This window comes from Triticum dicoccoides, chromosome 2A (genome assembly GCF_002162155.2).
Source record: "Triticum dicoccoides isolate Atlit2015 ecotype Zavitan chromosome 2A, WEW_v2.0, whole genome shotgun sequence".
Classification (NCBI taxonomy): domain Eukaryota; kingdom Viridiplantae; phylum Streptophyta; class Magnoliopsida; order Poales; family Poaceae; genus Triticum; species Triticum dicoccoides.
In genome coordinates, this window is record NC_041382.1 from 188,302,871 (window position 1) to 188,329,280 (window position 26,410).

General features: G+C 44.7%; 1 protein-coding gene across 1 annotated transcript; it reads right to left on the reverse strand.

Annotated features, from left to right (window-relative positions):
* Positions 1 to 6: 6 nt before the first annotated feature.
* On the reverse strand, positions 7 to 25,992 carry LOC119354135. The gene is made up of 10 exons (XM_037620847.1): positions 25,722 to 25,992; positions 24,880 to 25,072; positions 21,578 to 21,663; positions 18,933 to 19,017; positions 3,018 to 3,096; positions 2,738 to 2,865; positions 2,529 to 2,615; positions 2,329 to 2,441; positions 352 to 482; positions 7 to 144 (listed from the first exon to the last, which is right to left on the reverse strand). The coding sequence occupies exons 1-10, from the start codon at positions 25,802 to 25,804 to the stop codon at positions 32 to 34; spliced, it is 1,098 nt and encodes a 365-aa protein (XP_037476744.1). The 5' UTR covers positions 25,805 to 25,992; the 3' UTR covers positions 7 to 31.
* Between the last annotated feature and the right edge of the window lie 418 nt (positions 25,993 to 26,410).

Sequence of the window (26,410 nt, forward strand, 5' to 3'; positions counted from 1 at the left end):
GCGCGCGCGCACACAAAAAAAAATCCTCATTCTACATTGGAAGTTCTGAAATCCGCAACTGATTGTGAAGTGATCCATTTGACGGTTCATGTGCCTCCAATGGCCTTTTTTTGGATCGGTCCAAGGAGGTTGCTTCCAAAATACCTACAAATGGACAACATTTTTTTATCTCACTAAATAAAATAGAAGAATGAAGACATCATAACATTTTGGTGACTAATTTGCAGTTAAAGAATTGACTATTCTCAAAACGGACAGGCTAATGAGGTATAGTTTGCATAGTATAGTTCTGAAAGCAAATGTAGAGTTCAGTAATAATGAACAAGAAAAAGATGAGACCTCAAAACTCACCAAATCCCAAAATCACAGAACAAAGCAGCAAACCAGGAAGGGAGAAATCCATTTTGTATAATATCTCCAAAATAATGATGCAACCTGTTGAAACCACTAAGTGCCTTGGAGAAGAAAAGACCAGATGCAAGCTGCTAGACAGTGAATAACAATCAAGTAAATATTAGATGATGAAGCAAATAGAACGTACCTACCAGGTATGCATCTCTTATGCTTAGAAAACACAAATGCCAGAAACACCACCAAGCATCAAGGAAAAGGAAATCACTGGTAGTAGAAGTTGAAGAAAGCCTACTAGCGGCATTCAGATAACGTCATTAGTGGCGCAACCCGGACGCCACTGGTAAGTAGGGATGGCAATGGGTAGGGTATGGGTGGGTACAACCTCCTTCTACCCAAACCCATACCCATAGAAACTTTTTATACCCACCCACTTCAATACCCATGGGTATAAATTGACACCCATGCCATACCCGTCGGGTATCCTATACCCAATGGGTATCCATTGGGTACAATATATAGCATTCAAATTTTTAAGAGGTAGAGAAATGAGTTCAAAATTCAAGTGATCATGGTAGAGTAGTATAGCACGTATGTGGCCTCCTCCAGTGGGTGGCCTCTTGAAGGCATCAGGGGAGTATGAGCAGCGGTTGGTGGAAGGCCGACGTAGTGGAAGGCGGTGGTGGGAATTGGGGATCGCTGGATCGAGTGTTCGACAAGAGTCTGGTAGCGAAGAGTCGATATTTCATCTTTTTGAGGAGTCACATAGGACATATGAGGAGTGGCGAGCAGGTGATTATGAGCCTATGAGCTATGACTTGTTTAAGGAATACAAGATTTAGGGTTGGACCATATGAGTTGGATGTTAACCCCACATGTTATAGGAGTTATTTTCATTTATTAATTCTTTATGGGTATCCATTGGGTTACCCATGGGCACAATTTCTTACCCATGCCCTACCCATATATTTTGCGAGTATGGGTACCCATTACCCGTGGGTAGAAAATCTCTTCAAGTCTTGCCCATATCCATTATTTTCGGGTAGGGTACCCGCGGGTACCCATACCCATGGGCAAAACTGCCATCCCTACTGGTAAGTGGTTATTAGTGGCGCTGGGACTGAACGTTGAGCAAGCACGCCACTAATGGCTTATCTAGTAGTAGCGCTCGACGCCACTAATAAATCTGATGTCATCTTTCCGCCCCTCCAATTGACATGCGGGTCCCCAGTAGCATTCGATCTTTCCTGCACGCCATTGATATTTGGGGCAATACCAACGGCGTGCTAATTAGTGGCATTCAGTAGTACAGAACATGTATAGATGTAGCTAATTAGTGGCACCGGGTCAAGACGGTACGCCATTGGTAGCGTCCGAGAAAAAGGGAGTGCCACTGTTATTACACCAATTCTGGTGTGCCACTGGGATAGCACGCCGCTGGTAGGAGTCCGTTAAGAGAGACCTGAAGGATTGGAGTATCACCAAAGAACTAGCTATGGACAGGGGTGCATGGAAGCTTGCTATCCATGTGCCAGAGCCATGAGTTGGTCGTGAGATCTTATGGGTTTCACCTCTAGCCTACCCCAACTTGTTTGGGACTAAAGGCTTTGTTGTTGTTGTACCAGCGGCGTGCTATCCCAGTGGCACACCAGAATTGGTGTAATAACAGTGGCACTCCCTTTTTCTCGGACGCTACCAATGACGTGCCGTCTTGACCCTGCGCCACTAATTAGCTACATCTAGACGTGTTTCTGTACTACTGAATGTTACTTTTATATGGGTTACTCATGAAGATATTCAAGGGATAACAAGTAGTCAATAATATACTTTGTAGGGTTGATATAAACGATTAAAATCAATACAATAACTATGTATGCTGAATACGGAACAGTAAAACAACTCACGGAAGAATTTGTACAGATATTAAATGTAGGTTCAAATCAAAATTAGCTTCCCTTTTTTTGAGAAAAGACTTACCTTTCCTCAGCAACATTATCAACATAGAATATAAGCACCATTCCGAACAAAACAGTACTCAAATATGCCCAGCTTGGAAGTTGCATTTTAACTATGCTGTCAGATGTTGAACCCTGCCATCAACAAAACAGCTCTTGCTACAAATCAAATGAAAAAGTATGGAACCATAGTAAGTATGAGCATAATCAATGTGCACTCACTAGAATTGTATCCCACATTGCAAATGGAAAAAGAAAACATGTAGCAGAAGCAACAGTTATCGCATGAAGTCGCCTTTTGAGTTGATTCTGCAGAGGAATAAAATGATGGCAGTTGTCAATTCATACAAATCTTGTGTAAGCATAAAGTAAAGAAGATAAATGGAAGGTATTAATCATTCATGATAGAAGGTTACTGTAATTTAGAGTACCTTGAGAGAGACTCGCCGAGCCAATACTCTCCTCAAAGCTGATAAAATTCCAGCACTAATTGGCAGAACCATTTCCTTCATCCCGGTAGTTTCTGTAGCCTTCTCCAGTGGTTCACTTCCAAAGCTATCTGTATGAAGTCAAGGATTCCAACACCATTTGCAGGAGTCTATTATATATCAGAAATACCTACTGTGTTAAACCTGGGAGAAGGTTTGCACTTGGAAAAAATGTATACTCTTGCAGACTGTGATTTCAGATAAGATTATTCCAACAGGATACATAGTGGTGAATTTGTTCTTGTAGCCCAACCATTTGATAACAGATAGTATGCTAGCAGCATAGCAGCGAGTCCTCCAATCTACAAAGCCAGGGAAACATAATTGTTTTAGCAAATTCAGAGAAGGTATTCAACAGTTATTATTCATCCAGTAATCTAATTACACAACAACAACCAACACAACAACAAAGCCTTTCAGTCCCAAACAAGTTGGGTGAAAACCCATAAGATCTCGAAACCTAGTCATGGTTCTGACATGTGGATAGCTAACTTCCATGCACCACTGTCCATGGCTAGTTCTTTGGTGATATTGCAGTCCTTCAAGTCTCTCCTTACGGACTCCTCCCATATCAAGTTGGTCTACCCTAACCTCTCTTGACGTTATGAAGCAGCACAAGGTCCTTACGGACTTCCATATCAAGTTTGGTCTAGCCTAACCTCTCTTGACATTATGAAGCAGCACAAGGTTGTGGAGGAGCAACTCCACCTTGTTGCTACAAAGTGTGCAGGACTAGAGTTTAAGGAACTACTTCAACTTGCTGCGCTAGATATCGCTCTAGAGCACAAGATCTACTCCAAGATCTTAGATAAGAACACCAAACTCTACCTATACCTAATATTAAAAGGAGGCTTTCATGGTTCTCCTTCCGCCATCCCTTTATTTCCGTTGATTTTGTGTAACAACAAAGATTGACGGCTGAGATTTAAAAATAGATCTACATAAATTTTAGATATGTACTTAGCGATCGATCGAGTTGATCGGCTCGATCGATGGGCCATGGGCTTGCCTGATCTGACCCTCGTGAAACCGATAAGGGCTGAGATCAGGCAAGCCCGTGGCCCATGTGAACTAGATCGATCTGGCACATATGTGAACTCAACCGATTGTTCTTGACTCGTGATCGATCTCACCCCTAGAAAAAACTTGATCGATCTCTCCCCTAAAAAAAGCTATATTGATCTCAGTTCCTCAAAAAAAAGCTAGATTGATCAAGTATTTTTTTTTCATCCGCTTCTCCTCTGTGGTCCAAGCCACATCGCTCCTCGGGAAAAATGTAAAACCTGCTTGATTAGTTTTTCACCCCATATACAATATTCCAACGTGAACCACTCGGTTTCGGTCAACAGGTTGCGCGGGTTAGATCGATGGCGCCTCGTACGGGCTGCAGTAGCCGTATGGGGGTGTGGCCCGGCGTAGGTTTTGTCGACACAAGGTCTAGAGCTCAAGCGGGAGGTGGGGCTATTGGTGGCCATGATCGAGGATGGTGGCGAGGAGGAGAGCATGTCGCGGATGCAGGAGTCGGTCACGGAGATTGTGTGGCATGTCGTCGTTCGTGATGCATCTGTTCTGCTATGGGCGGGTGAGCGAGATGGTGCGGCCCGAGCCTACGTCGATGGAGAGCTTGCCCCATGTGTGACGAAGGTGGGCCCTTGCGGCCGGACCGTAACCTCCTGGTCGAGCAGGTCGTCGCCCCTAGGTCGTCACAGGACTTCGCTTCTCCATTGCTACCGAGCTCCAAATGAACCCGTCCACCTCGTGCAATTCCTATGCATCCGTCTCTTCCGCTCAGCGGCCATCCTGCTTGATGCTTCCACTCCTGCCTGCACAACTGCTGTCGCTGGCCTCCATGATCCATGTCCACCATGCTTTACAACGTCTCGAATGATACACACACCGCCCTTCCGAGTAGATGGCGTTGTGCGGCAAGCGGAGCGCGGCTAGCTAATCGATCATGTGGAACCCGACAACGCTTACAATATTCCAGTGAAACTCGCGGGCCGCCGCCTCTGATGACAACACTTTAGCGCTGCCACCGGTGACAGGTTCGAGTTTGTATGATGGGATTACGCACCCAAAAGCAATGGTTACATGCGGCTTGTTGCTGGTGGTCGATAGCATCGCCCACACGTCCCGCCCACATCCTTTGCTATGCCCTCCCCTGCTTGGTTATTCTTTTCCTTAGAAGCCGCCAAGCTGGTCACCGACATGGTAGCACCTGCAGTGGTCACCCAAGTCCACCATGGCGGCGATGAGGGCGAAGGCAGAGTCAGAGCGGGCTCAAACAGATGGCTTCTGATTGAAGACGGATACCCTAGCGTTTCAAATTTCAGCCACGGCGTTCCTCTTGATCTCTCGCTCTGTCATGTCGGTTGGTACTACGTTAGGCTGGGCTGGTTACTCCTTCCGCCACCACAAGTACAAGCTCACCATTACCAATTTTTAGCAATACAATGTTTCTTGCGGCGCTGGATCTAGCTAGATTTAAATTGGTGTGCGTGTGTGCAATGCAGGTACAGGCTGGCTGCGAGCCTGATGACTTTTACTGTTTTACATACGAGTCGGGTTCCAATTGGTTGCAGAAATGCACTACCGTATCACATGGAGGCACATAATTGGAGGCCGGGCTACTACTTGGATCTCGCCATGGATCAGGCATGGATGAATTTCCAATGTTTGAATTTATTTACTGAACAGAATTTCATTCATTTATCTGAAATTTATGCACCCATGCCTTAAGTTTTATTGTTCTTTTGCATGACAAATGATCCATAAGTCTTCCAATCTCAATCAATTGTGACAATAAATACATGAGAAAAAATAATATAGCGTAATACTGTTATGTGGATCGCAAATAGGATATGTAATCTTCATCTTAAATCTTCAAACTATTTGACAACTGCATATGGTCGTATTATTGATCGCAATGAAAAGGGACATGCTATTATAGATTTGACTTGAGTCTCGACATCTATATTCATGCAACCGATTTGTCTCTCACCGGGTTTTTAAGTCTCTAAGTTGCTGCTCCCGTTGCCACAAAATACACATTTTTTCAACAAACCAGTATATTCCTTTTTAGAATTTTAGAGTATGTTAATGTTTTGTTATCATTTAGTTAGATCCCAGTAGCACAAGTGTTTACCTATTTCCATTGTTAGATAAATATGATTCTTCATGCTTAGTTGATTTTTCTATTTTTGAAGTGAACTATAATTTGGAATCAATCAATTATTTATTTGTTTTCATAAGCTTCTTAACTTTTGCATATCATGATGTATTTCTAATTATTACTTTAGCTTTTAATATATTGTCATTAATTGCAATTAAAGAAGAGAGAGGAGGGGTAACCAACAATATGAGTGGGCTGCCGTGTTGAAATGGAAGGCATCGGCCTGTGAGGGGGATGATTTGAGTCATGCTTACTATATTAGGGTCTAGTGATGTTTTCTTCTCCTGTTGCAACGCACGGGCAAATTTGCTAGTTATAGGTAATGGGCGTACATAGAAGACCTCTATCTATAAGCTTTCGAAAGCCTTCACACCTCAACTTATACTTATACCTAGAACACTACAGGAAACATTACTTAAGATTTAGCATATTACTCATAGCTACAAGACTATAGAAAAAAGTACTAAAGCGAAGAAAATAAAGAAATACTAGACTGGAGTAGAAGTATCCAAAAGTAGTCACTTCTGATTTTTTTTTTACTTCTCCATTGTTCCTCATCATTCTCCTCTGGTCACCTTATTAGAGTTATCTTCGTAGAGCGCTTTTTCAGGGTGGTAGAGAGTCAAGTCCGAAATATTGAATCTGTTGGATATACCCATCTCGCTTGGAAGATATATCACATAAGGATTATTATATATCTTCCTCATAATAGAGAAGCGCCCATACCTTTGCTGCCTAAGCTTCTCTTTAATACCTAAAGGCGGTCTTTCTTTCCGGAGGTAAACCATCGCCTCACTAACTTGGAATGATTTCAGCCTTCTTTACAGTTAACAAGATGTTTATATTTCTAATTTTGTGCTATCAAAACACCACTAATTTCTTCAAATAATTCGGTGCAATTATCAATAAAGGACAATGCTGATTTTAAGTTTCCCTTTGATGATACCTTCACCAGGTTCATCATATTGTTGAAACTTTCATGTAGACAATAAAAAAATGACTCCTTCATGTGGATCTTGTTGAAGTGTATATGTGGATTGCCTTGATCCTTTTCATCAGTCCGGACTTTTGGTTGCATTGGGTAGCGGATGAAGCTTAACAGGTCCATGCTTGGAGTTATTGTATGAGAACTCTGCAAGAGATAAAGTCAAATCCTATTGTCCCTTTCTTTCTCCAAAAATGCCAACGAAACAGATTACCCAAAATTTTGTTCAGGACTTCTGTTTGTGGATGAGCAAACAACAACAACAACAAAGCTTTTAGTCTCAAACAAGTTGGGATAGGCTAGAGGTGAAATTCATAAGATCTCGCAACCAACTCATGGCTCTGGCACATGGATAGCAAGCTTCCACGCACCCCTATCCATATCTAACTCTTTGGTGATACTCCAGTCTTTCAAGTCTCTCTTAACGGACTCCCATGTCAAATTCGATCTACCCCGCCCTCTCTTGACATTCTCCGCACGCTTTAGCCGTCCGTTATGCACTGGAGCTTCTGGAGGCCTGCGCTGAATATGCCCAAACCATCTCAGACGATGTTGGACAAACTTCTCTTCAATTGGTGCTACCCCAACTTTATCTCGTATATCATCATTCCAGACTCGATCCTTCCTCGTGTGGCCATACATCCATCTCAACATACGCATCTCCGCCACACCTAACTGTTGAACATGTCACCTTTTAGTCAGCCAATACTCAGCACCATACAACATTGCGGGTCGAACCGTCGTCCTGTAAAACTTTCCTTTTAGCTTTTGTGGCACTCTCTTGTCATAGAGAATGTCAGAAGCTTGGCACCACTTTATCCCTCCCACTTCGATTCGATGGTTCACATCTTCATCAATACCCCCATCCTCCTGCAGCATGGACCCCAAATATCGAAAGGTGTCCTTCTGAGGTACCACCTGGCCATCAAGGCTAACCTCCTCCTCCTCACGCCTAGTAGTACTGAAACCGCACATCATGTACTCGGTTTTAGTTCTACTAAGCCTAAACCCTATCATTTCCAACGTTTGTCTTCATAACTCTAACTTCCTATTTACCCCCGTCCGACTATCGTCAACTAGCATCACATCATCGACAAAGAGCATACATCATGGGATATCTCCGTGTATATCCCTTGTGACCTCATCCATCACCAATGCAAAAAGATAAGGGATCAAAGCTGACCCCTAATGTAGTCCTATCTTAATCGGGAAGTCATCAGTGTCGACATCACTTGTTCGAACACTTGTCACCACATTATCGTACATGTCCTTAATGAAGGTAATGTACTTTGCTGGGACTTTGTGTTTCTCCAAGGCCCACCACATGACATTCCACAGTATCTTATCATATGACTTCTCCAAGTCAATGAACACCATATGCAAGTCCTTTTGCTCCCTATATCTCTCCATAAGTTGTCGTACCAAGAAAATGGCTTCCATGGTCGACCTCCCAGGCATGAAACCAAACTGATTTTTGGTCACGCTTGTCATTCTTCTTAAGCGGTGCTTAATGACTCTCTTCCATAGCTTCATTATATGGCTGGTCAGCTTAATTCCACGGTAATTAGTATAACTCTGAACATCCCCCTCATTCTTGAAGATTGGTACTAATATACTCCATCTCCATTCTTCTGACATCTTGTTTGCCCGAAAAATAAGGTTGAAAAGCTTGGTTAGCCATACTATCGCTATAACCGCGAGACCTTTCCACACCTCAATGGGGATACAATCAGGGCCCATCGCCTTGCCTCCTTTCATCCTTTTTAAAGCCTCCTTAACCTCAGACTCCTGAATTCGCCGCAAAAAACGCATGCTGGTCTCATCAAAGGAGTCGTCCAGTTCAATGGTAGAACTCTCATTCTCCCCATTGAACAGCTTGTCAAAATACTCCTGCCATCTATGCTTAATCTCCTCATCCTTCACCAAGAGTTGGCCTGCTCCGTCCTTGATGCATTTGACTTGGCCAATATCCCTTGTCTTCCTCTCTCGGATCTTGGCCATCTTATAAATGTCCCTTCCGCCTTCTTTCGTGCCTAAATATTGGTAGAGGTCCTCATATGCCCGACCCCTTGCTTCACTAACAGCTCGCTTTGCGGCCTTCTTCGCCATCTTATACTTCTCTATATTGTCTGCACTCCTTATCCAAGTATAGGCGTCTGAAGCAATTTTTCTTCTCTTTAATCGCCTTCTGGACATCATCATTCCATCACCAGGTATCCTTATCTTCGCTTCTCCTTCCCCTGGACACTCCAAACTCCTCCGAGACCACCTTACGAATGCAAGTCGCCATCTTCATCCACACATTGTCTGCATCTCCTCCTTCTTCCCAAGGGCCCTCCTTAATGACCCTCTCCTTGAACGCCTGAGTTACCTCCCCCTTGAGCTTCCACCACTTCGTTCTAGCGAATTTGGCACGCTTATCCCGCTAGACACGAATCCGAAAGCAGAAGTCAGCAACCACCAACTTATGCTGGGGTACAACACTCTCTCCAGGTATCACCTTACAGTCTAGGCACGCACGTCTATCTTCTCTTCTCAAGAGGATGAAATCAATCTGAATAGAGTGTCGACCACTACTAAAAGTCACCAGATGTGACTCTCTTTCTAATGAGGGTGTTAGCTACAATGATGTCGTAGGCTAGAGCAAAGCTTAAGACATCTTCTCCTTTTTGATTCCTGGTGCCATAGCCAAAGCCCCCATGCACCCCTTCGAAACCTGTGTTAGATGTATCCACGTGGGCATTGAGGTCTCCTCCTATGAAGAGCTTCTTACCAATCGGTACACTCCTAACCATGTCTTCCAGGCCTTCTTAGTACTCCCTTTTGGTGCTCTCATTGTGGCCTACTTGCGGGGCATACGCACTAATAACATTGAGAACCAAGTCCTCAACTACCAGCTTGACCAGGATAATCCGGTCCCCACGTCTTTTGACATCTACCACTCCATACGTGAGGCTCTTGTTGATCAAGATGCCTACGCCATTTCTGTTTGCAGTTGTCCCTGTGGACCACAGTTTGAAGCCGGTATCCTCCACCTCCTTCACCTTCTATCCTCTCCATTTGGTTTCTTGGACGCAAAGGATATCAACACCTCTCCTCACCGCTGCATCCACTAGCTCCCGAAGCTTCCCTGTCAGAGACCCTACGTTCCAGCACCTAAGTGAATCCTCCTAGGCTCGGCTAGCTTCCTTACCCTTCGCACTCGTCGAGTCAAATGCGAAGACCCTTGCTCATTTACCACTACATCTGGGCGCCACTAAGGATGCGACGACCCGATCCTCGCTCACTTGCCACCGTATTCGGATCAAGTTACGGCGCACCACCTGGAGGGTGACGGCCCGGCCCTTGCCCATTTGCCACCACACCCGGGTTTCGATGTGGCGCGCCGCTGAAAGGGTTACGCCCCAACGAAAATCTTTTGGGTTTCATCTTCATAAGAGTGGCTGAGTTTTTACATTGGCTCCCCAAGCCTATCACAACCCTCCTTTACCAGGGCTTGGGACCGGCTATGTTGAGACAACATAGGCGGAGTGCTAGAAAATTTTAATCAAGTGTTAAATTGTTTCCACAAAGTGGGCCAAAATGCAGCAAGAAACTTGCTATGACAGTCTAAGACGATGGGCCTTGGAACGACATGAAGTCTGACCACTTCGCGAAAGAATATGTTTGCCACATGATGAGCATCAGTTGTCTTGCGACATGAAATGAAATGAGCCATTTTAGAGAATCCATCCACGACTACAAACACAACATCACTCCCTCATCTTATTCTTGGCAAACCCAGCACGAAGTCCATAGAGATGCCCTCCCATGGAGCAATAGGAACAGACAAAGGCATGTATAACCCTGGATTTTGGACTTGGCCTTTGCAGGTTTGAAATATGGGATACCGTTGAACAAACTTTCTAGCATCTCTCTTTAGTTGTGGGCAAAAGCAACGAGCTTCCAGGTTAGCGATAGTCTTGTTGCGTCCAACATGGCCACTGAGATCACTTGAATGGAGCTCTCTAATCAGTTTGTCACGTAGAGGACTTCTTGGGATGCACAAACAATCATTTTTGAAGAGATAGCCATCTTGCACCAAATAGTCATCACCTAATGGTTAGCCCCTAACATGCTTTACCCAAAGATGGTCAAAGTCTTCATCATCCTCATACAACTCCTTTATTTGAGCCATGCATGGAAGTTCAGCCTCAAAAGAAGTCAAGAGATATGCACGACGACTCAAAGATCGGCTACTCGATTGTTAGCTCCAGATTTATGCACAATGTAGTTAAATATAAACATCTCCGATATGCTGCACATCTTGCTAGCATACGATCAACGTGCTTTTGATTTATAAAATGCTTGGATTGATGGTCAGTGTAAACGATAAACTCTTTAGGCAGCAAATAGACTTCCCAAGTTTCTAAAACTCTGAAAACGGCATACAATTCTTGCTGGTAAGTACTCCATTTCTACACTGCTTCACTTAACTTCTCACTGAACAAAGCGATGGCCTTCCTTGAGATAAAACAGCCCTAATGCCTACAACAGCTTTTGTCCACTAGAACTTCCCTTTCTTCAAACTCTCTGTAATTGGTGCCATGATAATGCTGCAATTCTTCATAAATCGCCTATAAAAGGTTGCAAGGCCATGAAAACTTCTTACCTCGAAAATCGTCTTCCGAGTTGGCCATTCTCGGATTGCTTCAACCTTAGAATCATCAACACGAATGTCCTCACAAGTTGAGACAAATCCTAGGAGAAGTTGTGTTTGTAGGACAACACAATTCTTCAAGTTGACATAGAGGCCATTTTCCTTTAGTACTCCTACCACCTTTCGAGTGTGATCAAATTGTTCATCCTCATCCTTACTATAGATCAAGATGTCATCAAAATAAACCACAACAAAGTGGGATAAGAAGGGCCTAAAGACTTGATTCATCAAGTGCATGAAGGTACTTGATGCATTTGAGAGTCCAAATGGCATGACTAGCCATTCAAACAACCCTTCCTTTGTCTTGAAGGCGGTTTTCCATTCATCCCCGGGTTTGATGTGAATTTAAATCTAGCTTTGTGAACACTCTTGCTCCATTAAGCTGATCCAACATGTCATCTAGACGGGAATAGGAAATATGTACCTTATGGTGATCTTGTTGATGGCTCTACTATCCACACACATGCACCAAGATCCATCTTCCTTTGGCGTGAGCAGGGCTGGTACAACACATGGGCTAATGCTTTCTCGAATGTGTCCCTTTTGCATCAATTCCTCCGCTTTCTCCTTTAATATTTCATGCTCTTTTGGGCTCATTCGGTTGTGTGTAAGATTAGGAAAACTTGCTCCTAGAATTAAATCAATTCTATGTTGAATTCATCTCATCGGTGGTAGACCTTGTGCTCTCAAGTATGTTATGAATTCAGCTAATAAGCCACATACCTTAGTTGGAATTTCAACAGTCAGGTGCTCTTCTCCTTTTACAACAAGTGCAGCACACAAATCTAGCTCCTTCAAATTTTCCATAAACTCATTAGAGGTGTGGGAGATAGTTAACATACTTTTCCTCTCCTCCTTAGAGGTATTACCATTAGTTTCGTTAGTAGAGTAACGATCTTTTTCTTGTTCCAAATGAAAGAGTAAGATTTTTCCTTCCTCTTGTGTGTAGTATCCACATCAAATTGCCAAGGTCTCTTAAGAACATGGTTGGCATCCATATCGACCACATCGCATAACACATTTGAGCGATAATACTTGCCCAGAAAAAGTGACAGGTTGCATTGGCTAGGTGATCCTCGTATTCACTCCTTTCTTGATGCACCCAATAGTGTAGGGATTTGGATGGTCATGTGTTTCAAGCTTTAAATGGTTCATAAAATTCTAGGAGATAAGATTCTCGTAGCTGGAACTATCAATCACTAATTTTCATACCTTGCCATTCACCGTGCATTTGCTCTCAAACATTTTCTTCCGTTGTTTGTCGCCAGGTTGTGGTTTGGAACATAGAAGACGCTAAATCACGCATACCACCTCTTCACCTTCTTCTTAACAAACCTCTTGTCTCTCCATATCCTTAGATTTGTATTCTTCCTCGTCGTCTTAAAGACCATGGATAGTTGTGTTAACAAATTTCCTCAATGAGCAACCGCTGGATATATGTCCCACTTCACATTTATAGCATTTTGGGCCTTCATTTGCCTTAGCCTTGCCTTCTTTCTTGTCCTCACAAACCTCTCGGCCGTTAAGACTAGATCTTGTGCTTGATCAATGGACCAGATTTGCTGCATCAACAATCGATCTTGAATAGAATCATTGAGACCATGGATGTACCTCGCAACCTGTTGATCTTCAACTTCGATAAGGTATCGCCTCACTTGTAACCTTAGAAACTCCACCACGTAATCTGAAACGATCCTATTTCCTTGAGCACAATTTTAAAATTGGATAAATAGGATCTTGTCATAATCAATGGGCAAAAATCACCATTTCAAAATACTCTTCATTTGTCGCCAATTTCTCACATGAGGTCCTCCTCTCAGCATGCGTTCTTCTTGAAGGTGATGCCCCCATGCACCGGCTCCTCCTTTCAGTTTATACGCGACCAAAGAAACTCTACAATCTTCCAGAATCTCCATGACCTCAAAGAAAGTCTCCATTTCATCTCTCCCTAATAATAAAGCACGGATTGACTCCGTGGGTTCACCGTCACAATGTGCTTTCTTCCCGTGATTTTACGCTTTTACTTTGAATTTTAAAACTTATACGAGGTGGTACTAAATTTCTAATGGTCCAAAAATCTATTTACGAACTTACACTTGGTCGCTGCATTGGGTCTCGGCGCGCCTGGGCTGCGGCCCATCAGACCCGTCCGATCTGAGAAGGCAAAAATAGGAGCTGGCGTGGTGGATCGAACTCCCCACCTGAGATACTAACACAAAGCCCAAATCCATCTGAGTTACATCATTGTTGTTTATAGAAAAGACTATTTCTTAACTTATTAAATAGTCCCACCTCGCTTGCGTATACTGCATCAGAACAACTTATATACGCTTATAATTTGATGTCAATTAGCCTCCTGAAGAATCAACGGACAGAAAGAAAAGTCATAAAAGAGGGAATCAATTTCGATATGGTCCAGGAAGGAAAGTTATAAAGAGGGCATAAATTCTCATATATGAGGAAAAAGGAAGGATGTGGAAATATAATATGGGCCAATGGGAGAGACATGGAAACAAAAATCTTAGAATGTTGTCACACAAGGAAGGAGATGGAAATTAACATCTGAAGGATCAGTGAGGCGAGAAACAGTGGGCTATACATGAATTGTGTTCCAGGTCGGCCAGCTACGTGGCCGTGGCCATGGCGCCGCTGTAGCTCCGACGACGCAAGGCAGGCAACAGGGGGCGGCGGCGGCTGTTGCTGATGAGCTGCGCGAGATCATACTACCTGCGTCTAGGGACTGTCAAACATGCACAACAGCCGTGCATAGCTGGTAAACCTGCATGCAAATTCAAGAAAAAAAATCCAATACTACTGACTCATGTAAAACATACAACGGCCATGCATTAATTGATAGACCTGCCTAGAAAAGCAAAGGTAAGAAAAATTCTCTTTTCGCAAAAAAGGTAAGTAAAATTCTCATCGCGTAAAAAAGGTAGCTATTTTGATTTATATGTTTCTTATTATTATTTGCTCCCAGTCAACAATATGTTTCCTTTGCCGAGGTGACCGGTGGATCGGTGGTGCCCCAGTTGCATCAATGACATGTTTTACTATATACGCCAAATCAACGAGGAGGGCCTCATGATTTTAAGGTGCTCGACAAAGCATGTGCCGCCTAGCAGAAGTCGGCCATGCTAGACCTGCTGGCACGGTGGCACCCTTCACCATCGCACGAGGAAGAGGACCCATTGTTCAGTGTTTACTCTATAGCGACGCACGAGCGTTATGCCATAGTATGATCACAAGCACATCACTTTAAATTGATCATGTTAGTCGTGAACGGATGGACAATATAAGCATCATTGGCGATGGTGACACGGAGGAGAAATGGTAACATAATAGAATAAGTTGCTAAGCGCATATGAGGATTTGTTTCTCCCGTCAATATATTCTTCCACTCTATATGTTACCAGTGCCGTTGGTGTGAAATACAGAGGAGGGAGGGAGGGATGGAGAGTTGAAAGAGTAAGACGACGGTGCATCTTGCTTGAACTGGGTGAAGGAGGGGCCACGTATTGTTCGCTCCACACGTCGGCTATGGAGAGAGGGGAGAGAGAAGCATGTGACCATGTCCTTAGTCATTCCATACCCCACGTTCATGTGGCTACTCCCCTCTATCGTACCATCTCTCCCCTGGCTTTGCATGCTCCAATACTGGTCCTCCTTGAGGCTGTGATGTTGGTGTCAAAGGGAAGCATGGCTGCGTTGATGCAGTCGGCTTGCTCCTACTGTTGACGACAATGTTAACAAAAGAGCATCAATCATTGTAAACTCTTTATTTTCTAACTGACCATCTTATCTTTGAAGTGGGCAAGTATAAAATATGAATTCATATTAAGACAATGAAGAATTTAACGGACTGAGAGATATAGCTCAATATTTCACCACGACAGATAAACTCCTCAATATCACATGAATTTTGAAATTTACTTTATTCCCGTTGCAACGCACGGGCTCTTTTGCTAGTATAACCAATCAAGGCATCATTCAATATCAACATTCCCATTAAAATTTGGGATCTCAGCTTTTACCTTGTACATATCCCTTGCATATGTACAGTTGGGTACTCTCCGATATGCATAGAGACCGGTTCTTCAAGGGCATCATCATATTCTTCACCTTCGGAAGCTTCAACATAAATTGGCCTTCTTAAAATACGATGAACTGCATGTTGTTGTGGTAGTCTTGCTCCCTGTTTAACATCTTCTTCATCCTTTGATGAATTTTCTTTCATTGGCTGCAGGGGGAACACCATTTCTTATCATCTCAACCAACTGATCCAATCTCCGGGTAAGATCTTCACGCAGTGCTTTGATCAGTTGTTCTGCAACATCCATCCTATTATCCAGTTGCTTCATTGCTTGCAGCTCACTCTCAAAGAGGACACCAAGAACTACTTTGGATCAACGGAGCACTGGTACCACCTGAAGCAACACAAGGTTGTGGAGGAGCAATTGTACCTTGCTGCTACAAAGTGCAAAGCACTAGAGTTGAAGGAACTACTTCAATGTGTTGTGCTACATAGCGCTCTAGAGGTGAATGTTGGCCAACATGGCAACGGGAGTTCAATCCAGAACTCCTAGAGAGCAAGATCCTCACTATTTATAGGTAGTGGGCGTACATAGTTTGCTTACAAATTAGAGGTGAAGACCTCTATTTATAGGCTGTGGGAAACTTTCACACCTCAACTTCTACTTATACATAGAACACTATAGAAAAATTACTTCAGGTTTAGCATACTACTCATGGCTAGAAGACTCTAGAAAACAGTAGCTAAAGCTAAGAAAATAAAGAAATACAACACTGGAGTAGAAGTATCTAGAAATAGTCATATATGATTTTTACTTCTATTTTACTTCTCTTTGTTGTTCCTCATCACATTATCAGCATGCTTTTCCTTCCTATGCACCGGAGCTTCTGGAGGCCTGCGTTGCATATGCCAAAACTATCTCAGACGATGTTGGGGAAGCTTCTCTTCAATTGGTGCTACCCCAACTCTATCGCGTATATCATAATTCTGGACCCGATCCTTGTGTGGCCAGATATGCATATCCAGTAGTCTAATTATAACTGCAGAAGTGATATTCCACACAGGAGGCCAAGAAAAGACAAGTTTACGATCCTGTGAATGTCCATGCACACATGCAGCAGCAACAACAAAGCCTTTAGTCCCAAACAAGTTGGCGTAAGCTAGAGGTGAAACCCACAAGATCTCGCGACCAACTCATGGCTCTGGCACATGGATAGCAAGCTTCCATGCACCCCTGTCCGTGGCTAGTTCTTTGATGATTCTTCAATCCTTCAGATCTCTCTTTACGGACTCCTCCCATGTCAAATTAAGTCTACCACGACCTCTCTTGACATTATCCGCACGCTTTAGCCTTCCGCTATGCACTAGAGCTTCTGGAGGCCTGCGCTGAATATGCCCAAACCATCTCAAACGATGTTGGACAAGCTTCTCTTCAATTGGTGCTACCCCAACTCTATCTCGTATCATCATTCCGGACTCGATCCTTCCTCGTGTGGCCACACATCCATTTCAACATGCGCATCTCTACCACACCTAACTGTTGAACATGTTGTCTTTTAGTCGGCCAACACTCGGTGCCATAGAACACTGCGGGTCGAACCGCCATCCTATAGAACTTGCCTTTTAGCTTTTGTGGCACTTTCCATGCACACATGCATGCACAGTAATATGTAGGTTTGTGCTAACATAACTTTCAACCAAAGTATGGACTAAAGATGACAGATGTGGTATTTGTGTGTGCTTATCAGCATTTACGACTTATTTCCCAAACAGATAACAGTGTCACGTTGCATAAAAGTAACCTCCTCCATATGAATAACAATAGCAGTCATTAGACAATGATCTAAGCCAAGTGTCATGTATGTATTACCTCCGTCCCGAATTACTTGTCTCAAATTTGTCTAGATAGGGATGTATCTACACACGTTTAGTGTTGCATGCATATGTATCTAGACAAATTTAAAACAAGCAATTTGGGACGAAGGAAGTAGTAATTAATCCAACCAGGGATTACTACCAGATGCTTGGTGACTTAGTGGTTGTTTGGATACACAAAATTACCGATAAGATATTAGAAAACAGGCATTTGGAGGATTTTTAGGAAAGTCGGTTTTAGTTAGTTTTCTGTTAAGGTAGGGATGTGTAATTCCTTGTTTGGATGAAAAATAGAAGAGAAAGACAATTATGGAGTTATTTGTTTCCATGGGAAAAAGAAATCCATGCATACTGGGTGTTGTGGCTCGAGCTCATGGCGTCCATGCACAGCACATGCCATCTTGGCTCTCGCGCCGCTGCTCGCTCGATGGCGCGGCGCTCGCTCGATGGCACAAAACAGTGTCTTGCCAGAAACCTCAACCATCTTTCTCTATCCACTGCCAGCAGCGTCATTTCACCGGTGCAAGTAAACATGGTTCTCTGAGTCGTGGTTATCATCATGGCTGCCGGGAGAATCCCGTTGCTCTGTCTCATCCTGGATCGTCGCGTCTGCCGGGGCGATCATGCTGCACTCTCTCTCGTCCTGCCCACCCTCGCTTTGTTCACAGGTGCCATGACGGCGAGAACAAGGGCCGCGTTGACGAGGCGACGGGGTACAAGGCGGAGCTGGAGGACGGGACGGCGCCGGCAACAATGCGGCCTGAGTTCACGTCCACCATGCCCTGAGCATGACAACCTGCTTCTAGTGCTTGACTGAGATCGACAGCGGCGACTCCGTCGAGCTTTTGTCACTCGGGCTGAGCTCACCATGATGCATGAGGACATTTGATCATGCGCCGTTCACAAAACTGGTTTATAGAAAAACATCTATTGGTCATTTTTCCAAAAGTTGGGATTTGGGGCCTTTGTAAAACCCAGCTATACATATCCACAATTTAGTTAGATAAGCCAAACAAGTTTCTAGGTGGTATAACAGAAATTGTGTTTAAGGAAATCTAAAAGGGCAGCCTGGTGCATGTAACTCCCGCTTGCGCAGGGTCCGGGGAAGGGTCCGACCACTTTGGGTCTATTGTACACATCCTTTCCCTACATTTCTGCAAGAGGCTGTTTCCAGGACTTGAACCCGTGACCTCATGGCCAAAAGGCAGCAGCTTTACCACTGCGCCAAGGCTCCCCTTCCATTTAAGGGAATCTGATTCTCTATAATCTCAGTATCCAAACAACCCTTTAGTTATGCACAACTTATGATCAGTAACGAAACACAACAAAAACAAAATCAGCAAAACTGAATTATATTAAATGCTATCAACTAACCTTTTTCCATATATTAACTTTCCTTCCATATAAAGCAGCAGAGAGAACTCCAAGAAGTGCACCTGCGTACTCTGCCAGCAGAGCACTAGGCTCAATAAGCAAAAGAAAATGCAGCTTAGGTAAAAAGAACTAGCAAAGCACTTGTATTAATATTAATATTTGCATGGTAAAAGCGACACAAAATACTTGCATGGTGTTTCAGTTTTTGATAAAATCCCGATCACAAGATTAAAATGTCTGGAAATGGATTAATTCATAGGGAAGTTTAAGTGCAAACTCCTCCAGATGCAATCATGCCAACTTTTGTCCTCAGCTACCCATCTGGCAAGGTTTACTATATGTCGGATCTGTTACTGTTATTCTTGTCATGATTAGCTATGTGGATGTTGTATAATGGGCATGCAAAATTAGCTAGCTATGCATTAGGCTTGCACGTCGACAAGAAGCAGCAGCTAGCACTATAGACATGCATCCATACTCTTCAGCTAGCACTATAGTAGCTATCAGCAGTAAGGGAAGTCTGATTTGACTTTGAGCTGTAGATAGACAGCAGTAGGACCTAGACAGGCAAGGAGGAGCAGCTAGCCCTATAGACATGCATCCATCGAGCTAGCACTATAGTAGCCATCAGCAGTAAGGGAAGTCAGGTTTGACTTTGAGCTGTAGATAGACAGCAGTAGGACCAGCTTGCACTGAGCTGTCTTAGCTTGGCAAGTCAGCAAATGGTGGCATAGTCGGCCTGTTTGTAATAATGAGCCTCATACTAGTTCCCTGTGTGCATGTGTGACAAAAACAGTGAGAGAATCCTGGCGAGATAACCTAGTAGTTCTAACAATTGGTATCAGACTTCCCGCCAAAAAAAAACAATTGGTATCAGTATCAGACTTGTAGTAGAAACAACTTTCGACTACGGGGTATCCTTGGTTAGTGTTGGCTAGGGCGTGTGAAATCAAAATTCAGTGCAAGGATGAGGACTTGGAAATTATTTCCAGCACATTGCCATGTGAAATCAAAAAGTTTCCTTGCACCTACCTTGGCCTTCCACTTGCTATTCGGAAGCCCTCTAAGGCTGAGCTACTCCCACTTATTGACAAAGTGGCAAATGGTCTCCCAAGCTGGAAAGCATCCCTCATGAACCGTGCTGGTCATCTCATTACTGTTCTTATGGTGCTCACCTCTATCCCATCTACCTTGTGATTGCTTTGGATCTGCCAAAATGGGTGTTTAAAGCCACTGATGGGGCTTTCCTTGGAAAGGCCATGATAAGGCTAATGGTGGGCTCACCGAATCCAATGGTTGTGGCTGCAGAAAACAGACGCCTCATGGCCATGTGCTGGATTACCCATCCAGGCCCCACAAAACGCTGAAGCGCTGTTCCGTGTTGCTGTGGAGACTTTTATTGGCATGAACAGAACACCATGTTCTGGTCTGATCACTGGTTGCAGGGTAGAACAACTGCTGAGTTGGCTCCAAACCTATTCAAGTTGATCTCTAAAAGAGCTGTCAAGCATCGGACTGTTGCACAAGCTTTGAAGAATCGCAGATGGGTTGCGGACATTAAAGGAGCTCTCACTGTACAAGCCCTAAGGAGCTCTCACTGTACAAGCCCTAATTGAATACTTGCATATTTGGGACTTGGTGGATGGTCTGATCCTTCAACAAGAAATTCCTGACCAGCATCGATGGCGGCTCACACAGTCGGGTTCATATTCCAGCAAGTCTGCTTACAATGCTTTCCTCCTCGGGTCTATCAGATTTGCGCCTTGGAAAAGTGTTTGGAAAAGCTGGGCTCCTTTGGGTTTTAATTTTTTTTATTTGGCTTGCCGTTAATAACCGTTGCTGGACCGCTTATCGCCTTGCCAGGAGAGGAGTGCCGCACCCTGCGGCCTGCCCTCTTTGTGATCAGGCGGAAGAGTCAATCCAACACATCCTTGTGTCTTGCGTTTTGGCTCGGCAGGTTTGGACGTCAATTCTGCTTGGCTGCCCATGCGCCCCAGCTTACTGCAGTTCGCTTCTCGAACTGGTGGTTTAGTGCTAGCAGAGAAGTCCCTAAGGAATTCCAGAAAGGGCTTAATTCTCTCATCATCTTAGGCGCTTGGGAGATTTGGAAGCATTAGAATGATTGTGTGTTTAATGGAGCTAGCCCGTTGTGTCTTCTTGGTTTTACAGGCGGTGACAAATGAGTGTGCTGCGGTGTTCAGCTGGTGCCCGGGGACTCTGTAAGCTTGTTCTTTAGGTCGCTCACCATGGACTCTTGGTCCACCCCTGGGCGTGCCAATCGTGTGTTTCTGTTTGTGTGGCATTTCTTTTCTAGTTTCTTCAGGGTGTGTGGGTGTGCTGTGTGCTTCCTGCCCCCCTCTCTGTACTTTTCTCTATCATAATGGAATGATACGCAGCTCTCCTGCGTGTTCTAGAAAAAAAAATCATTTCATTTTCTTGTTTGACCAATAAGCCCTTGGTTCAAAGTATGGTTTGCATAATAGTAGATACAGAAATCAAATGAACGTAGGTGAGTCAAATTTAGAGAGAAATTTGGTTAGTGGACTGGAGCGCAGAAAGAAATAGGTGGGGAAATTCGGTGAGTAGACAGAAGTCACTCTTACATTATACAACATATAATTGTGCTCAAAGAATAGTACACTTACACTAGTGGTCTGCAAGCAAGGAGTCCTTTAGCCCACAACACGAAGTATAATGCCAGAACTCCGCCATTGACAACTGTAGGAACAATCTGAAATACACCATGCAAAAAGAAATACTGAATAAAATACAGAAATCGCAGCAGACAACATATCTAGTGCTACAATTCATATAGGGCCTGCAAAAATATTCTCGGACAATAAGAATAGTACACTTACACTAGTGCGGGTTGATCTTTTGTAAATTACAAGGTTCTGTTTCGCAGCCAACAGACCTTGTCATACTGGGCGAACCATGGGCAAAACATGTCAAGAGCTTCATCACCAAATGACACACGTACCATGATTACAAAGGTGCATCTTCTCTTTTACACTTGTCTACTTGGTTCTCTCGATGATGGCATACTATTTGACACTCCCACCTTACGTCTCTGGACACCCCAGATCTCCGGGGTATCCCCTCAGAACTCCGAGCCCCTGGATCTATGGGCCTGTCTGCCTATGTGTAGTGAGAGGCAAAATGCCCATGTATACCTTTCCCCTTTTTGCCCCCAACTTGACCCTTCGTGGGACGAACTATATAAACTCCTCTCCCACCTCTTCTCTAGGGTTAGCTAAGCATAGACTAAAGATTTAAGAGAGCTAAACTCCTTTACCCTTCCTTTTGTGGGAACGAGAAGACTACCATGGAGTTCAAAACCTCTACCTTGTAGAGAAGATGTCCAAGGCCACCCTCGTGGTGATGGCTCCTCATGGAGGACAAGGTCACCTCTATAGGTGAAGACTCAACTGAGTATCCCCATATCCGTGGATGGGGGAAGAATATCCATGATGTGGGGCATCCTACGGACATCACCATAGCAAGTGCTCATCCTCAAGGGACACGCGCATCACACATACAAAGGTAAATCTTGTCCTTTGTACGTGAGAAGATGTCCAAGGCCACCCTCGAGATGATGGCTCCTCATGGAGAACAAGACCATCGCTCTAGGTGAAGGCTTCATGGAGTACCTCCGTATCCTCGGATAGGGGGGGGGGGGATCTCCATGGTTTGGGGCACCCTACTGACATCGCCATGGAAAGCGGCCATCATCAAGAGACAAGCACATCATACAGACAAAGTGAATCTGTCTATCCACTATTTTCGAGGATGGTATATTACTTGACACTCGTCCCCTTTGCACCTTTATGTTTGAGCCGAACGACGTATGTGCAACGGAAGAGGTCTTGCACAAGAGAGCGTATATACCATCCGCGAGAGAAGCATGGAAGCAAAGGAAGAAGCGCACAAAGAGGGGAAAGTGGCTCAGCCAGTTAGCCAGAGCCTACGACCAGAATGGCCCAGAGCCTCCAGGTCGTAGCCGAGAACACCAAGAGACCTTCTACACCATCTGTGAGATATGGAAGCAGAGGAAGAAGCGCACGAAGAGGGCAAAGTGACTCTGTAAGACTGAGCCTACGACCAGAATGGCCCGAAGCCTCCAGGCCCTAGCCGAGAACACCGAGAGACCACCTCTCCCCCCCCCCTTCCCGGACACTCCGGCCTTAAGCTGAAGCGCCCGAAGAGGCCCGGAGCCTCCAGGCTACATGCCTTCACCGAGCAGTCAAAGCCTCCAAGCAATCACCCAGAACATTCAGGCCCTGGAGCAGCGACCCCACCAACCGACCACGCCAAATGGACTCATGCTCGACCTAGCGGCCAGAGCCTCCGGGCAATTGTATGCCCGCAGGTTTTGGTCCACCGCCCATGTATTTCTCCTTTCCCAGCTTACCCCTTTGTGGGAGAGTATACATGCCCCATCCCAACCTCTCTATGGTTAGCAAAGATAAGAATAGACAAGAGCTTTGTTGACTTACCCCCTTTGTGAGATCTCCCTTGAGGAGAGGCTCCTCCATGGAGAACCAAGGTCACCTTGAGAGGTGAAGACTCCGAGGAGCACAAGACCACCAAGTGGAGAAGATTCCTCTTGGAATATCAAGACCTTCATATCTTAGGATTGGGGATGAACTATCTTTCTTTGTTACTTCTTTTACTTTGGACGTTGTTGGATCCAAGTGCACCTCTTGTATTGATTCGTGGATGTGAGATGCGTACGCTGGCTTGAGTATCTTTCCCTTGTTCCCCTATTCTGATTGCTAGTGATTCCCCTTATTTTCTGTGTTTATCCTCAAATCCACCTCCAATTTGTGAAGATTGGGCCACCCCACCCCTGTGGTTTGCCCCGTATCACTCCAGCTATGCTCTTGCTTTCCCTTGTGTTTGTGAGAAAACATGCTCATTCCATATAGTTTGGAAAGACCGACGCAAGAGTTTGATGCCTTGGGTTTCCCCTTCCAATCTCTTGCATACTTGTGCATGTTGTTGGTTGGGTGTTATGTCGGGAAGGCTACGGTAGTTACCCTCTTGTTCTTCACGTTCTTCCCTCCTATGAAGATCAAGCCACCCTAGAGCTTACCCCTCACCATTTGTGATGTGGAGCCATGGACTCACCGGCAAGCCCAAGTGGACCTATGAATAGAGCACGTGTGCGCCATCCAAACCGAAGTGACTTCGCTCCTCTATGAGCTCCCTATGCATTTGAATAAGACAAGGTTACTACCTTAATCCAGAACATTGTGTGCTTAGGTACAACGACAATGACGCCGAAGAAGCATCGGGGAAGAACCACACCATGGAACAAGGCGCTTGAGAAGAAGTGGACAAGGCGTTGCCGAAATGTACAAGGAAAAGGCCTCCCTCTTGTGGAGAAGACTCCATTGGACTTCAAGACCTTCACTGTGGAGAAGATTACTCTAGGAATACAAGACCTCATTGAGATGAACTATCTTTTGGTTTCCCATTTTGTTTGTGGTGTTTGGATCAAGATGTACCTCCTATGTTAGACTTTTGGTTAAGAGAAGGTAGACTGGGTGTGAATCTTTTCCTTGTAGTGTGTTTTGCTCTTGTTTGCTTGTGCTTTCCTCACATGCGTCTCCAATTTGTGAAGATCAGGCGCACCCCTACATTTTGCCCAGTATCTGCATATTTGTGTGTGTTGTTTGTTGGGTGTTATGCCAAGGAGGCTATGCTAGTTATCCTCTTATTTGTCGTGTTTATCCTTCATGTTCTTCGTGTTCATCCATCCTCCTCCTCCAATTAATGAAGATCGGACCACCCTAGAGGTAGAGGTTGACCACTCGCCACCGTGTCCATCTCTTTACCATCCAATGCTCATATTATTCGGGAATCTAGTAACACATACATGGGTTGTAATTGTAGATATGTTCTCATATGACATAATCTCGAATAAAAGAATATGTACACAAACCTGTGAGTTGGGCAAAGGCCGACCTTTCCAAGGCTTCTGTAAGATTAAGAAGATGACAGAAGCTGGTACAAGGCAACTGAAGATAAAGCCAACTATTGAATCCCCAGTACTGGACAAGTGGCTATACAACGAATACACAGACCAAATTCTAACGAAGTTTCCCAAAATATTAATTACTTGCAATGGTGTTGACCTGCACAAGAACAACCAATCATGATTATTTGGTCAATCAAATTCTAACTGAAGATTTCAAAATTTTGCCATGATGTCTGAACTCCATCTATTCTCATAGCAACTAATCCAAGCACCAAAAGCAACCGTACATATAAATCTGATGAAGAAAGAAGAATCAATCAGTAAAAAGTGAAGGTGAGCATACATACAAACCACCATATTTTTGTATACCACAGCAGCTACAAGCATATGGTAAGTGTATCTACTGGTCAGATTGTTCGATTTGCCTCGACTCTCTACAGGATCCATAGCAGCCTACACGGTCGGCTGCAGAAAAATAGTCCCATTCCAAATCCTAATCCCGAGCACGCGAGAGGTAGCACGCGTAGGCAGAAGCTGGATCTAGTAAACTCGCTACTATCCCATAACCTAAGGAGATGCATAATGAATAGCGCAGACTGAAGCTAGCAAAACAAACGGGGAACAAAATCCATCGCAAATTAACCACTGATAGCCTCTTCCAACCAAATATCGCCTCGCGAACCTGGTTAAGCCATTAAAAATAGAACTACGCATAAACGCAAATCCAGCTGCGAGATCTCGTGTTTTGCCGAATCAGGTTTGAGCAGATTGAGAAAATAGGGTTAGGGATGAAGCCAAAAACTCACCTCGCCGTCAGCGCGGAGCGAGGGGTTGAGGCAATCCTGCAGCCTTCGGCGGCGGCGGATGCAGAGGGCTTCAGTGACATCATCTCACCGAGCTCTCGGTGTTGGTACTTGGTTCGGGTCGATGGATCAACGTCTGTTTGGATGTGTGGAGTTCGCTAAACTTTCCAGCGTCACGGCGCCGCCAGTACGTGAGAGTCACCGGCGTCGAGGCAGAAAGGTGCGGTGGCGCGACTCAGATCTATCTCTACTCCTAATGTTTTTCAGGACCTAGGTAGTTAGAGCATATCTAACAGAGCCCTCAAACTGATCAAATCCTCAAAATAACTGCCAGTTTAAGAGTTGAATAAAAAAAAGCACAAATCGACGCCCTCAACTTCAAGTCCAACCTGCACTAGCGAAAGTTTGGGCCAATTTTCCAGGCCGAACCCTCACTCGGTCAACGTCCACGCGGAGGGGAAATTTTCTCCACATTCCTCCCTCCTCCTCCACCCGACCTCGACCCGCCGGCGCCGGATCGCCGATTCGGCCACAACCGCCGCCGCCTCACCTCCCCTTGCGTCGCCACCGCCCCCCGCCGCCCCACCGCGCCCTGTTTTGGCCGCTACCCCGCCGCCCGATTTGCGCGAGCTCGCCTCCGCCCCGCCACCCCTTTGGTCGCCGGCCCGCCGCCCTGTCGTCCACCTCTGGCC

Coding starts and splice junctions, on each gene's coding strand:
- LOC119354135 (XM_037620847.1), bottom strand. CDS start 25,804: ATGATGTCACTGAAGCCCTCTGCATCCGCCGCCGCCGAAGGCTGCAGG. Junction 3,097..18,932: donor AAGTTAATATATGGAAAAAG/GTTAGTTGATAG, acceptor CTGGCTTTGTAG/ATTGGAGGACTCGCTGCTAT. Junction 2,442..2,528: donor CAATGTGGGATACAATTCTA/GTGAGTGCACAT, acceptor TGTTGATGGCAG/GGTTCAACATCTGACAGCAT.